At 47.8% G+C, this 13,914-nt stretch overlaps 3 protein-coding genes across 7 annotated transcripts; all 3 read right to left on the bottom strand.

The window, feature by feature from the left end:
* Positions 1 to 532: 532 nt before the first annotated feature.
* Positions 533 to 3,220, bottom strand: LOC4337183 (uncharacterized). Its single transcript, XM_015779128.3, has 8 exons — positions 2,892 to 3,220; positions 2,595 to 2,797; positions 2,305 to 2,486; positions 1,890 to 2,174; positions 1,729 to 1,787; positions 1,600 to 1,636; positions 1,431 to 1,502; positions 533 to 1,352 (listed from the first exon to the last, which is right to left on the bottom strand). Exons 1-8 carry the CDS (start codon positions 3,022 to 3,024, stop codon positions 683 to 685), a joined length of 1,641 nt encoding a protein of 546 aa, XP_015634614.1. The 5' UTR covers positions 3,025 to 3,220; the 3' UTR covers positions 533 to 682.
* Positions 3,221 to 6,019: 2,799 nt separating this feature from the next.
* Positions 6,020 to 7,987, bottom strand: LOC9271328 (uncharacterized). 2 transcript variants are annotated; one of them, XM_015779863.3, is made up of 5 exons: positions 7,788 to 7,987; positions 7,618 to 7,661; positions 7,432 to 7,525; positions 6,707 to 6,774; positions 6,020 to 6,583 (listed from the first exon to the last, which is right to left on the bottom strand). In XM_015779863.3, exons 1-5 carry the CDS (start codon positions 7,861 to 7,863, stop codon positions 6,413 to 6,415), a joined length of 453 nt encoding a protein of 150 aa, XP_015635349.1. In that variant the 5' UTR covers positions 7,864 to 7,987; the 3' UTR covers positions 6,020 to 6,412. The 2 variants fall into 2 exon arrangements, with proteins under 2 accessions (XP_015635349.1, XP_015635350.1); XM_015779864.3 differs by having other exon boundaries at positions 7,432 to 7,522.
* A 2,303-nt stretch (positions 7,988 to 10,290) lies between these two features.
* LOC4337182 (pentatricopeptide repeat-containing protein At1g80550, mitochondrial) lies at positions 10,291 to 13,831 on the bottom strand. 4 transcript variants are annotated; one of them, XM_066309494.1, is made up of 5 exons: positions 12,295 to 13,831; positions 11,872 to 12,189; positions 11,454 to 11,705; positions 10,690 to 10,741; positions 10,291 to 10,628 (listed from the first exon to the last, which is right to left on the bottom strand). In XM_066309494.1, exon 1 carries the CDS (start codon positions 13,807 to 13,809, stop codon positions 12,481 to 12,483), a length of 1,329 nt encoding a protein of 442 aa, XP_066165591.1. In that variant the 5' UTR covers positions 13,810 to 13,831; the 3' UTR covers positions 10,291 to 10,628; positions 10,690 to 10,741; positions 11,454 to 11,705; positions 11,872 to 12,189; positions 12,295 to 12,480. The 4 variants fall into 4 exon arrangements, with proteins under 4 accessions (XP_066165591.1, XP_066165590.1, XP_015635892.1 ...); XM_066309493.1 differs by having other exon boundaries at positions 10,291 to 10,741; XM_015780406.3 differs by having other exon boundaries at positions 10,291 to 10,741; positions 11,454 to 12,189.
* Between the last annotated feature and the right edge of the window lie 83 nt (positions 13,832 to 13,914).

The raw sequence follows: 13,914 nt of genomic DNA, 5'->3' as shown, positions 1-13,914 counted from the left end.
AAAGACAAACTATGATTTCCGTGTCCAACGTTTAACCGTTCGTCTTATTTGAAAAAATTATGAAAAAAATTAAAAAGATAAGTCACGCATAAAGTATTAATCATGTTTTATCATCTAACAACAATAAAAATATTAATTATAAAAAAATTTTATATAAGACGAACAGTTAAACGTTGGCACGGGAAACCAAGGTTTGCCTTTTTTTTGGGACGGAGGGAGTACAAAGCTTACAGAGTCACGGAGAAGCAAAACATCTGAACACTGAAATCCCGAACACACCATGATTTGTCCTTTTCCCTTGCACGATGCAAACCTGTTTTTAGTCACTCATCACTCCCCCTTTCTTCTTAATTCTGGCTGGACAATATGGCTGTTTTATGTACAGGAGTAACATTTTTTTTACCACTGATCAAAATCGAGCAAAATTAACTTATCTGAATTCAAAATGTTTGTTTGGAATATCTGTTTTTTGTTCTTGATTTTTTTAGTGGTTAACCTCGCATTTTCTCTAGCTTAAGAGAGCAGCTAAACATTTTCTTTTTTTCACTTCCAAAATATACTCGATATTGACATCATTCACATCATATAGTACAAATCACCAGATCAGATTGATGAACAGGTGCGGGGCATGGCTGCCATGGCAGGCATGCCATATTGCGATGTACAGTATCACTCTTCACATCTACCTGCCGAGCCCGAGCGAGCGCCGCCGCCGCTGCCGCGTGTGCACCATCCAGAAGACGATGGACATCATGACGGCGCCGGAGATGAGGAGCAGGCCGAGGTAGACGTGCCGGCTGTAGAGCTCGAGGCCCGGGCAGTTGTTGTCGCTGATCGCCGTGAACGTCTCCCGGACGAAGCTGCAGTCCTGGAGCTCCATCAAGAACGGGCCGTACTGGTACAGCCCCTGGCTGATGCTCGCCGCCGCCGTCATCTGCCCGTACGCCGCCGGCGTCACCCTCCCCTCCGTCGCGCACACCTCGGACCCGGGCGGCCCGGTGGTCTGGCACTCGAACTTCTTCCACTCCGCCGCCGCGGTGTCGAAGTTGACCTCGCCGGGGGCGCATTTCCGGGGGCTCATGTCCGGGTTGAAGGGGTCGCAGAGCTTGGGCATCAGCGGGCCGGACTGGTTGATGTAGAGCGGCCGGAACGACGGCGGGAAGTCCCTGTTCGAGATGTTGACGATGACGTTGTTCACCAGCGCCACCAGCTGCACCGTCACCTCCTCGCTCCGGTACATGGACTCGTTCGCCGTCGCGACGTCGACGCAGGGGAGGATGTCGTCCAGCGCCGTGTGCGCCTGCGGGTGCGTCACCCAGTCGTCCATGGCCACGCATGTGTCGGCGACCACGCTGCCAGCCCAGTTCTGTCAGTGTCAGTGCCTGAACACGCTGCGAATGCATTTCTTCATCGGAAAAATTCAGGCTTACTTGTGCAGGAGGAGGAAAGCAGCAGACATCATGATTGTGATGACGAGAACGAACCAGCCAGCGATCACCAGCCTGCATACATGTGAGATGGGAGTTTGTAAAGATTAGCAAACAACAGGAACATATTCAGTTACAGTAATTAGCTGCAAATTAGAACAGCTTTTCTTACAGGGAAACAAGAAACCGCAGCCCCAGGATGGAGAAGACTGCACGGGAAAAAAAAAAGAAGCCAAGATCAGTTGCAAGTGAAGCTTTGACAGTACAAGCAGAATCAAGTCAAAGATTGGTTAATGCTTACGGAATCCGAATATCGCAAGGCCAAGCATTACAGCTGCAATAACCATCAAATTGTACTGCCTAAAAGGAACAAAACAAAAGGGAAATCACAATGAATACGTTCAGATTTTTCCAGGTAAAAGTTCAGTGCTGATTGGGTTATTACGCAGCCATCATACGCACATCTTGTCCATCACATGCTTGATCTTCTTGGAGTTTTCGAGCGCGCGCGTGGAGAACTCATTTGCAGAAGAATTCAGCTTATCCTCGATGACGTCGATCTTCTGCTGCACTTGAACTGGTAGGAAGACCTGATCCACCCCGATGTTCTTGGCTGCAGCCAAGCTACCTGAGAAGTTCCTCAGACTATCCACCGTCAGATTGCCTTGTCCGACAATGTAGTCCACGGTTTTGATCGTGCTACTGTGGAATAGCTCCTGCCCACAATGCAGTATGATACATCCGGCTCTGAAATTAATCACCAAACGGAGAACAAAAGGAGAAAGATTCTTCATCAGTTCAGTTCAAGGCAAGAACGATCGATCAAAGTAATGGCGAACTGGAGATAAGAACTGAAATATGGTTTAAGAGTAATTACATTGTGGCCAAGGTGAATATTATGAGGAGGATCAGCGAGATGAAGTAGGTCGCCGGCGAGTAGGTGTTGTACTTTTTCCGGCAGAAGCAGCAGCAGCAGGAGATGATGAGCAGGACGATCCCGAAGACGATGAACCACAGCATGCCGACGAGGATGAGGGGAACCGCGGTGTATGCCACAGACTGCACAAGGAACAGAAATGCACAAGATCAAAAGAATTAATGGTCACATGGAGAAGCAATTAATTACTGAATTACAGGAGTAGGAAATAATTGAATTGGTGTACTTACAGCCCAGTAATGCTGGTCGCTGATGTTCCAGCCGCCGCTGTACATGGTGAGGTTGGCGAGGGGGTCTCTCCGGTGAGTCCTCGCCGCGGCCAGCGGAAGAGATTTGGTTCCTGGATGAGCAGCGTCAGCACCGGCTCCCGGCGACGGTGTCTCGACGATCAATCGCCTCCATGTAGCCAGCAACCCACTTCTTCCTTGCTCATCTGGATGTCACCATGGTGCAAGTCACGAATTGCAACAGACTGATCAGGCTTGAAGAAGGAAGCCATGGTCGATGGATACGCTATCTGCACGCACCTGACATCAGAACACGGCTGGATACCTCGAACCCAGCATCCGAGACGCAGGCGTTGGCGAGGAACAAGAGCAGAACGACATAGGCGACGCCGCCGACGCCGCCGCCGATGAGCGAGGTGGCCGGCGGCGCCATGGGAGAATTCTTTTACAGGAGACCAGACCAAACCAGATCGATCGATCTTTCTTCTGCCACAGAATCCAATTTCACGTCCTCAATGGGGAATCGATCTCCTCCAGTCCTCTTCTGCGATTGCTCCCGTTACCGCACCATTTTCGGGAGCTCGGCGATGGCAATGCGCGAGGAGACGAACCTCCAGGGTGGGCCCCGCGGTTTGCACCCGCCAAAACTGGTCCATAAATAGCAGCAGCGCCAGGCGTTTCTGCATGCAGCTTTGCTTTCCTATTTCCGGTCAGTCTTACGGGAGGTCAAACAGATACGTCGCACGTGTAATCTGGCCCAATCAGCCCATTGTGGGCCTAAATGGGCCTACCCAATGGCATCCGGCCCATGAAAGCCTGGTGGAGTTTAAGTTGGGCCTAAAGATTAATGGGCCAAGCCGGAGTGTACACCAATTCAGAACTTGAGTTCAGAAGTAAATTTCTTCGTTTTGTGACTTCAGAATTCTCCTCCGATCAATCGACCTAAATTTCTGAAAGAAGATAAAACAAGGAAATGATTGAGGGTATGCACAGGTCAACATGTGTATCCTCCACCGAAATCCAGCTAAATATATTCAGGAAACAGTTTGAGTTTTTCGGTTTGTCGTGAGCATTCAGTAGGGGTTATCAAGTCTTCTGGTCGAGTAGAAAAATCGAGGACAGGATGGGCGTGCACTGAATACATACATATCCGTCTTGTTTCATGTGACTCCTCACTAATTTTCGTCTCCAATCGATCAGGCTTCAGAGTGACGACTGATGACACGCAGGCAGGCAAGGCAAGGCAATCATCAAAATTGTCAGCTGGTTGTCAGCATACAGCCTACAAGAATAACTCAAGCACAGAGAAAACAGTAAACAAAAAGGCCGCGTCAGAAACTGAAAATATATATAGGTTGCTGCCACAAATGTGCATGGTGCTTCGTCTCTACACTATCTGCTGCTGCAACTAGAACAGTACACATTCCAACGCATGAGACCATGCTGCGACAGAAGAGAAGTGAAGGCCTAGTTAATCCCTGTTCTGCGAGTCTGCGACACTGCAATTCTGTAACGCGATCGATCGAGTAAGAAAACATCAGAAACTTACAGTGGCATACTGGCAAGCATACGTGCTCTGTGCCGTTTACTTCAGGCCCATTGTATACTGGCGCTACTCTACTCTCTCACTCTCTCTTTTTTTTTCACTGCACTTCCAAGTTCCAACGCTTGACAACAACCGGCTGACAGGTTCATAAGCTGGTAGCATGACAATTGACAAGTTGCCAACGTCGTAATTGTGTGCACGCAGCACACCTTACATCCTTGAGCACAAAGCAAATTAGTTAACGGTTAACCAGGCACTTTATTGCTCTTCGGTCAAGTTTATCATATATAACAAAAAGAAATTTTATAATATTGTGCTACAAATTTCTTTTAACTTGTGTATTCCCTCTGGCTCCGGCTTTTAATAGATGAAATCGTTGACTTTTAAATAACGATTTGTTTTATTGAATTATTTGTACAAATATGAAAATTAAAAATAATAAGTCATGCTACATTTAATGAGAAGCAAGTCACCAAATATAAATAATAATATTTTTTTAATAAGACAAACAATCAAACATATGTTTAAAAGTAAACTACACCATCTATTTAAAACCGGATATAGAATAAGAATTAAATAGTGAAAGTATGTGACATAAAATTAAATTTGTATATTCATATCCTTAAATACCTATTTATCAACATGCTCTTGTATCACATAAATGGTGTTTTAATTAATAAGATTAGATACTTTATTAAAGAAACAAAATACTCTCTTATATTTTAGAACGGAGAGAATAGTGCATTTTATATTTTGCAACGGTGGGGTTATTGGCTTTGAAGAGTCAAGAAACGGTTTGTGAAGACCGGACGTCCAACCGGGCGGCGCGCGAGTCGGCGTCGACGGCTACGGGACGGATGGCGCTTCGCTGTCTTGCCGGCCGGCCGCCTCTCGCGTCGCACGGCGCTGGTCTACCACGCGAGCGCTGCAGCCTCCGGCGCCGGCACGCCGTAGCCCACTTGACATCGCCATCTCGCCGCGGAGTGGCCGCCGCGCGACGAGAAGAGATATGCATGGATCGGTCGGCGCACGCAGATATCTCGCGCCTCTCGCCGGACAGCGATGTCTCGCCGCCGCGCGCGCGACAGCAACGTGTGCCAGGGTCGTCCATGCATGTAGCCGGCCATATGCATGCGCATCCATGATCCGTCCGCTCCAGCCGGCGACACGAGCCAACACGTACGGGCCGCGCCCATTACGCGCGTCCTGCCGCAAACCTTGGCTAACACACCCGGCATGCATGTGACAAATTCTCTCACCAACCCATCCATCTCTTAATTAATAGTAGTATCTACTACCTCATTCGTTCCAAATTATCACTCTATCCAAAAAAACAAACTCTAACTACAAATCTGAACACATATATATCTAGGTTCACAGCTAGTATAGGACCTTTTTTTAGACGGATGGGTATAAATTAGGATGTAGCACTACATATGTTTAGATTCGTTATACGTAGTGTCACATCATTTCAGTCATTGTTAGTTTTTATGTGAGGTTTGACTATTTGTCTTATTAAAAAATTATAAATATTTATTCATTCGATCTGTTGTGACTTATTTTATCATAAAGAAACTATAATCTTAACTTGTACTTTTACATATTTATACTAAAATTTTAAATAAGATAAATAATCAAACGTTAAATGAAAATTAACAGCATCGTATATATTTTTGGATGGAGATAGTATGATTAGCATGCTGGAATATAGTACCAATCATGATCACTCGCGTCACAAGTAGAATTGGTGTGCAACTTAATTAACCGGTCTACTCCATCTCACTGAGTGAATATAGTATCATTGGACTTTTGGAGTGTTCTAAAAAAAAAAGACTTTTGGAGAATGTCATCAAGAACAGAAAAACGAATTGACGAATGGGAGAGATCTCAAACGAGCTACGGAGTAATTAGTTAGCTAGCTAGCGGTCAAAATGGCGGTGTTACACAGGCGCGCATGTTACATCCGCGGGATACACGAGAGAGACGCCAAGCTTTGTAGTATCATCTTCTTCACAAAAGGTGCAGCATTTCCTGCAATGCTGTCCCAGTATCGGTCACTGGCTGTACGCACTACTATTCTATTCGATGATCAGGACTCGCGCTGCTAGCTAAGCTAATTATACTTAGCTAATACTAGCAGCTAGCTATGGCTAAGCTATAGCTAGCTAGCTAGCTAGTAGCTAAACTGCTAAACTAAGCTAATACAGCAAGCACTAAGCCAGTGAAAGTACCAGCTTTCTAGCTAGTACTGCGTGCGTGCGTGCGTGCGTGCCACTCAGTTGTGGATCGGCGGCTTTCTCGTCGCCGGCGAATAGTCCATTCCGGCGATGTCGAGGATGTCAGGGTACGTCGTCATCGTCGCCGTAGCCGTCGACGACGTCTTCTCTTGCTGTCGCGGCGCCGTCTCCTGCTCCTGCTGATTGGCATCACCTGATCTCTCTAGGCTCTGCAAAGATATTCACATCGCCGGAGGTAAGTTAATCCGTTCCATTTTCATGCGTGACAAGACAAGATTGCTCAGCTGAATCTCCGAAAGCCTGCAGGGAGTGCAGTGTACTAGTGGACTGACCTGATTCTGCTGCTGCTGCTTCGCTGCTGCGCCTGCCTCAGCCTGCACCACTGGCCTTTGTACCTTTCCTGCATCAAACGTCGTAAAAGAACAGTCGGGTTAAAGCTGCCAGAGGAAGGTGAAAGATGCGAAAAGCTGCAGCTAGCGTCACTAGCAATTTTACAGTTTACAGCCGTTTTACAAGATCCCAAATGTTCATTCATGCCGGTTCGGCGACTGTGGTGCTGAGTTTCTACTGTGGGATCTCATACTGTTCTGACATCACTGACTAGTAGTATCGTTACTGCCCGGAATCGATCGATCGAACTGTGGGCCACGCACGGAAACCGATGCATGCAATTAGCAGAGATTATCCGGAAGAGAGCAGTGAGATGAATGAACTAGACTCAAGTAGCACACGGTACTAATGATCATAGCTAGTTGGTGAAGAACTACATAATACTTCTCCCTTTACATTTTCCAGCCAAAACGCAGCATCGATCTAGGAGAGAAGAACTACTACGGATCACTACTAAGAAAGTAAGCTGCTGCTGCTAAAATAGAAAAGGGCAAAACTAATTAAGGCGATATGTAGCTAGCTAGCTGTGCTTAATGGTGATTAGGTTCATGGCCACTTGGCCCGTAGTAATCTTCATGGAACCTTGGTACAGACCGAGCAATCGCACTGACCACTTCGCTATCCTTCGCAACAACAGAAGAACTGGGAATCGTCTGCTCCATTGTACCTGAGTTGCAATGCCCATCGGATGTGCAGTGCTTGTTCATCAAACGAGCTGTATTTAGTGATTGCTCGGCCTTTGAGTCACGCATGATCTCCTGCTGGAACAAAGATGCAAAGAAATGAGCAATCTTTGAGCATTTTGTTTCTGACAGGAAGAACAACTTGGAATTGCTCATATATTAGTACTCACCTTGTTGTTGATTGCTTCATGTAACTGCCTGTCCAGCCTGATCCCTGCATTTTCAGGAGCACAAAGAAGCTTTTCAATGATCACTCCAAGTGAAATTAATACACCACTGATCGGTGAACCAAACAAACGGAGAAGATTGATGGGTGGCTGGCCATGAATGGCATACATACCATGTGCTCTTGTAGCCAAGAGGAGGAGGAGAAGAGAGGCCAAAGCCAGCAACGAAGTCCTCGTCCGTGTGTGCATATTCAGACAAAGCTTTGTCCTGACAGGAGATGAAATGGTGTACTATATGCAATGAGAAGTGAGCAGAACAAGGCCACGAGGGTACTGAACTCAGAAGAGAATGAAAGGATTGGAAGCAGCTAGGCCTAAGACGAAATGGACTGAGGGGGCTTGTATTTATACAGAAGCAGTGGTCTCTCCTAATCCTATGGCCCACTGCACAGTCATATACCAAAGTGCCAATTAGGACAGAGCTTAGAAAACAATTAGGCATAATGCCAGCTTAGCTTAGTTGTAATTCTTTATTCAAGCTATGTGTCTTGATTTTCGGTTGGCTGTCACTTTTTAAGGAAGGATGTTCCCTCAAAACTTGGTAGTACTTGTTTATTTTTACCTTGTGTGTCCTGATCTGAATTCAGTTATAATACCAGGATTTGTCCTTGTTACTTTCTCCAAATTCCCCTGTAGCTGCTCAGTCTTACCAGCAGTGGCAGCATTAGCATGGTCCCAACTGCTTGCAAGTTTGGTTAATTAGCTTATTACCACTGTCTGTTAAAAATCAGATATTCAGAAGGCGTCAAGTGCTACATACTCTACTGAAATACTCAATTTATCTGTCTCAACTTCTGTCACTATCTGCTGACGAAGTAAAAAAGAAGTCCGGGGTAGTTCTGTTCTAGATTGACCTGAACATCTGAACTTAGGTTGACTTCAATCAACCAGCCTCATGAATTAGCAATTATATTGCCATATGTTAATTGGCACTAAGTACAGAGTAACAACCAGATAAACTAGTCGAACTGTTTAATTAACTTTTTTTTAAAAAATCAATCTGAAGTACAGTATAGATCAGTTTTCTTTTGACTATATATTCTGAAAGGTTGCCAGGTAGCAATATGACATATGCATGATGATACTTACGTAATAGCCATTCCTGATCATTGCGGTTGAACACATGATCATTGCGGTTGATTAGCGAGAGAGGGTTGAACACATGATCATTGCGGTTGAATACTTGCGTACGGATAACACGTCGCCGTCGTCTCATGATCGTGTCGACCCCGATCGTGCAATCCGGAGGAACACGACGTACTGTTATACGATCACAACGTGACAAACCGCACCGTCCTACTACGCCACGCTCGCCAGCATGCGAGGCCACGCGCCGCCGCTGTCACGACGCCGACGTCCACGACGTGTAACGCGCAACGAGAAGCTCGCGGCGAAAGATGCACGGAGCTCGCGCCGCTGTCTCGCTGGCGACTCCTGGCCCGGCTATCCCAGCTGTCGTACACACCGGTAGCTAGCTGCCGGAGACGCCCCTTTCGACAGACGGGCCGGCCGGCAGCGTCGCCACCACCGCGAACTGTTTGGCCCGCCGGCGTAACGACGTGTCGAGGGGCGCGTATGTAGGTAGGGCCACGCACGCGCGCTGGGTGTCTGTGGACGCGGACTTTCCCGGCCAATTGCCTGCCTGAATATAGCAGCCTATGCTCGGAAATAACCGGCGCGTCAACGAACGAAAGCTGCGTAGCTAGTTCAAGGCCGGTGTCACGTAGGTCCTGCATGTTCGTCGTTCACCGCCGCGATGCTACGCGCGTGGTTCAATTATTCAACGATCGAGGAGTATGACCTTTCTTGCCGACGGTTCAGCCAGCGGCCGGCGCGCGGTGGCATCTCTCGTGTGAGCGACGTCGGTCCATCCCGGCGCTCGCTTGCGCGCGCGCACGCCGCCCTGTCGCGCGCACGGCCTCGCGGGCACGCGCGGCGGTTCGCTTCGCGATCGGCAGCGACCCCGCTGGGTCTCGCGGTCGCGGACATGTCCCCGGCCCGCGGCGTGGCGCCATTACTGCGCTGCTCCATCCGTGCCGTGCAGCGCAGCCACCGCCCGCGCGGCGCGTACATACGTGCCCGCGTGCGCGTGGCCCGCCACGTACGTATAGAGACGATCCGTCTCGCGCGACGCGAGCGAGCAAAGCCGTGGTACGGCGACGGGAAACGACAGGTAGGGGACGCGTGTCGTAGCTGCCGGCGGCCGGAGTAGAACCGGCCGACCGGCGGTGGCCGTGGGAAGCGGCAGGAGAGACCATTCTGGTGAGGCTGTCGGCTACCAAACGGATACCAACACCGGCGACGTATGTTGCTAGCCTGGACCAGTTCAGGAAACGGGTCACATGGTTGATATATCGTCAGACCTACTCGCTTCTTTCTCATTACGAGAAATCAATGTCGCAGCAGCAACATGGTCATACTCATACATACTCCCTTTGCCAAAAAAAAATTAACTTCAAGCTATAAATCTGAACATAATCTATGTTTAGATTCATAATCCAAAGTTTGTTTTTATGGAACAGAGGAGGTATGTAGCAGCTGCCATTCCAAACATTGATGAATCGTATATGGATAATTCTCCATTCGATCAGGAGGTGTATGCCCGGACCCGGTTGCTACGGAAACAAAAGACAGGTTTGGTTGTCACAGTTGAGAGTTGCTGCACAAAGCAGCGCAATTAAGCCATTAAGGGCAGGTGAGCACCTGCCTCCAACTGACAGGTTTTCGGCAGCTAAACACTGGAACATCTCGTTGCCATGATAAAGCCCCAGCAGAAGGTACAGACTACAAACGACAAAAGAATACTGCAGCTAGGCGAAGTATGGGTACTACTAGTGGTATGCATCTTCTCTTGCTGGCTGTAGCTTCATTGCTCCTGAACTGTTCGTGAATCCTCCAGTCCCCATGCAGCTTAAAAATTAAGCTATAGATTGCGAAGCCATCAACTTCGGTAGCTGCAGCACCGAGAATTAATTATCAGTGTCCAGTATCCTCCTAGCAAAGTCATGATCTTACCACCATCTGTAGATCTGTTGATGTCACTCCCTCGCCTGCTTTCTTCTGCTCCCTGCACTTGACATGTTGCACAAAAATATGTTATTCAAGTGATATTTCTGAATATGGTACCAACTTTCAAGAGCTTCCAGACGGCTCAAATGAACGGTGTTCCACATACTCCATTGATATTTTACAAGGACATTCCTAAATTAGAGTTTAAGACATTTCTTCTTTGCATTTGTCCTACTTTGCTGTAGATATTCGTGTCAATTCTAGTTTATCCCTTGTTTGTTTTACCATGTCGTGTTTGTTTAGTGCACTGAGGAAATAAAATCTAGTATGTCGCATTAAGCTGTTTGCTAGCCTGTGGCACTATATCATTTCGTTTTCCATACCAAGATAAATCTCAGAGGCCAAGGAGACTGCTGCTAGTACCAGTGCACCCACCCCTAACAACTGGTTTTGCTTGATTTGACAGAAGACTATCACCTATTCCAACAAGGTTTGAAGTTAATTGTAAAGTAAACATATGATTCAGCATGACAAGCAAATACTTTCCTGTAACCTCCTTTTGGCTTTCTATAAAAGGCGGGTCTGATGGCCTTTGATTTTTTTAAAAAAACTTTGCTCTAACCTAGCCATCAGGAAACCAGAATCACATGGAAACTAATAACCGCAACCCTGAGAAAAGCTACTACACAAGTTTTGAAGTTTTTGACCATTTACACAGTGCAATGAATATCAGAAGTATAATTGGTCCAGTTGGGATATTCGAGAATCACCTGGAATACTTGTGTTAAATTCCTCCAAATGATGCAACAAGAAAATTGGGCAGGCACGAAGCCGTCTGCATGTAAATTTTCCTAACTGGACAGAGTGACAGAAATGGCAAGGAGAACTCCACTAGAGGGGAAAAAGATCACTTTTGAGTTCAAGAAACTAGGAATAAGAGCATTTTGTTCCGATTCAATCTGGTCTTCAAGTTAAGTTCTATCACATCAAGGGCCAGTAAAAAGATCGTCGAATGAACAATACTTCATATATTGTTTCCAATGCAACAACAGTACGTGTGTAGATAGTACCCAAATCAAAATCAAGAAGACTGTTAACTTCAGTGCCAAAACAATATGTTTAACTATAATTTGTATGAACAAGTCATGACTCATGAGTCTTGTACGCAAGAGATGCCGTTGTTCTTACCTTTAGTTATGGCATGGGATGTCCTGTCCTTAATATCATTCATTAGTTCGGTAAGATAACAACCAAGAAGTAACTGCAATATGGGTGCTACCACTGTCACTGATTTCATTTCAGTTCAACACAAAATTTATTATTTATGACCCCCTGAGACAAGGTTGTCTGCTTTGAGAAATATCAGCATGTCGTAATTTCAATTGACCACGGTAATCATATAGATCTGTGAGGAGCAATAGCTCTCCGAATTCACACTAGTGCCCACTTCCCAGGTGTCCTCAGCTTGGGCAAACATTCCATTATTGAGGGATATCATCATAATTCCTGCACATATGATATGACCATGTCCATTAATGCTTGAAGAAAAGCAACAATAAGCACACTGCTGAAAAAAACATCAGACCGTAGCTCCTCTTTCGCATGTTTTACCTGTGGGCAGCTGTGCAATAGTTGAGAGGAAATGCAATCTTTTACTTCAATGTTAAACTCATGTGCACCACAAATCAGATCTCCTTCAGACTTTCAACACAAAGAAGCCTATCTTTAAAAGAAGATCAGCATAATCTTAGTGATAACCAGAACATGTTAATACCACTGCTCTCAGTAATCAAACTATTAAAGTACGCCACTCAATGCATTATCACTGTCAGACTCTGCTCCCGGAATCTTAGTCCCCAGTTCCTTCCTTGGTTTGGGTGATAATCCCTTTGAAAGCATCTCCTCATCATACTTTCTAGCTAAGTCCACCATTCCCTTCTGCAGCAATGCATCAATAAGGGAATTGTAAGCAAATGCATCTGGGCTGAGTCCTTGCTTTTCCATTGCCTTCCACACAATGAACACTGGCCTAAGGAATCCCCACCGCCCAAACCTCTTGATGAGCATGACATATGTGTCCATCCTTGGCCGACAACCCCTCTCGAGCATTTTCTCAAACAGTCCAAGGACCTCCTGAGGCCGGCTCAAATATTGGAAGAAGCAATGGTAAGTGAGCACATTGGGCTCAATCCCAAACTTGTGCATCTGTTGAACAAATGCATACCCTTCCTTGAACCTCCCTTCCTTGCATAATAATTTAACAATCGTATTAAAAGTGGAAGCATTTGGCTTGCAACCAGCATCAACCATTTGCCTATACAACCGAATAGCGAAATCGACTCCCTGTGCAAGCCCAACTGAATGGATTGCAGTATTATACGCAACAACATCGATCGCCATGCCCTTCTGCTTCATCTCCTTGAACACCTTGAAGGCCTTCCACGGCTTGCCTGACTTCGCAAGGGCATCCATGTAGATGGAGTAGGAGTGGAGGTCCTTGGCAACACCGCGGCTATCCATGTCGAACCAGAGTTGGCGGAGGCGCGCCCAGGCGCGGGTCTTAGCCCACCCCCGGAGGAGCAAGTTGTAGGTCTTCGTCACCGGCGGGAATGGCGGCGGGTCCTTGCCGAAGCATAGGTGGTGGGCCTCGTCAACGCGGCGGTGGTCGCAGAGCGCGTCGACGAGGGCGTGGAAGGAGGCCTCATCCCGCAGGCCGATGGAACCGGCAGTGGAATCGAACGCGCGGATGGCGTCGTCGATGAGATTGGCGGCGGCGAGGCGGTTGAGGAGGGAGCGCAGGGCGGGGCGGAGGAAGGACGGGTCCGCGCGCCCCGGGTCGTGGTGGGAGACGAGGAGGGAGGTGGCGAGCGGGAACTCGAAGTGCTTCCCGAGGACGTCGACCGCGCGGGCGACGGTGGCCGGCGTCGGGGGCACGTTGGCGCCGTCGGGGGAGGCTGACCAGTGGAAGAACTCGAGCGCGCGGCGCCAGTCGTTGGCGTAGAGGGAGAGCGTCTCGAGCACCGCCGTGGCGTCGAGAGGAGAAGGCGGCGTGGCGGCGACGTCGCCGGCTGGCGTGTGCAGGGTGGAGAAGGGGAGGCCGTGGCGGCGGCGGAAGAGGGAAATCATCTCGCGAGATGGTGACGGAGGCGAAGCGCCCGCGCGTAGCACCCCTTGCCTAAACACCTCTTCAGTCCTCCCCACGATCTCGTCAAAATCGCGTAAAAATGGGCG

Source organism: Oryza sativa, chromosome 4 (genome assembly GCF_034140825.1).
Source record: "Oryza sativa Japonica Group chromosome 4, ASM3414082v1".
NCBI lineage: Eukaryota > Viridiplantae > Streptophyta > Magnoliopsida > Poales > Poaceae > Oryza > Oryza sativa.
The sequence above is the reverse complement of the archived record's forward strand: the minus strand, read 5'-3'. Positions and strand labels throughout refer to the sequence as shown.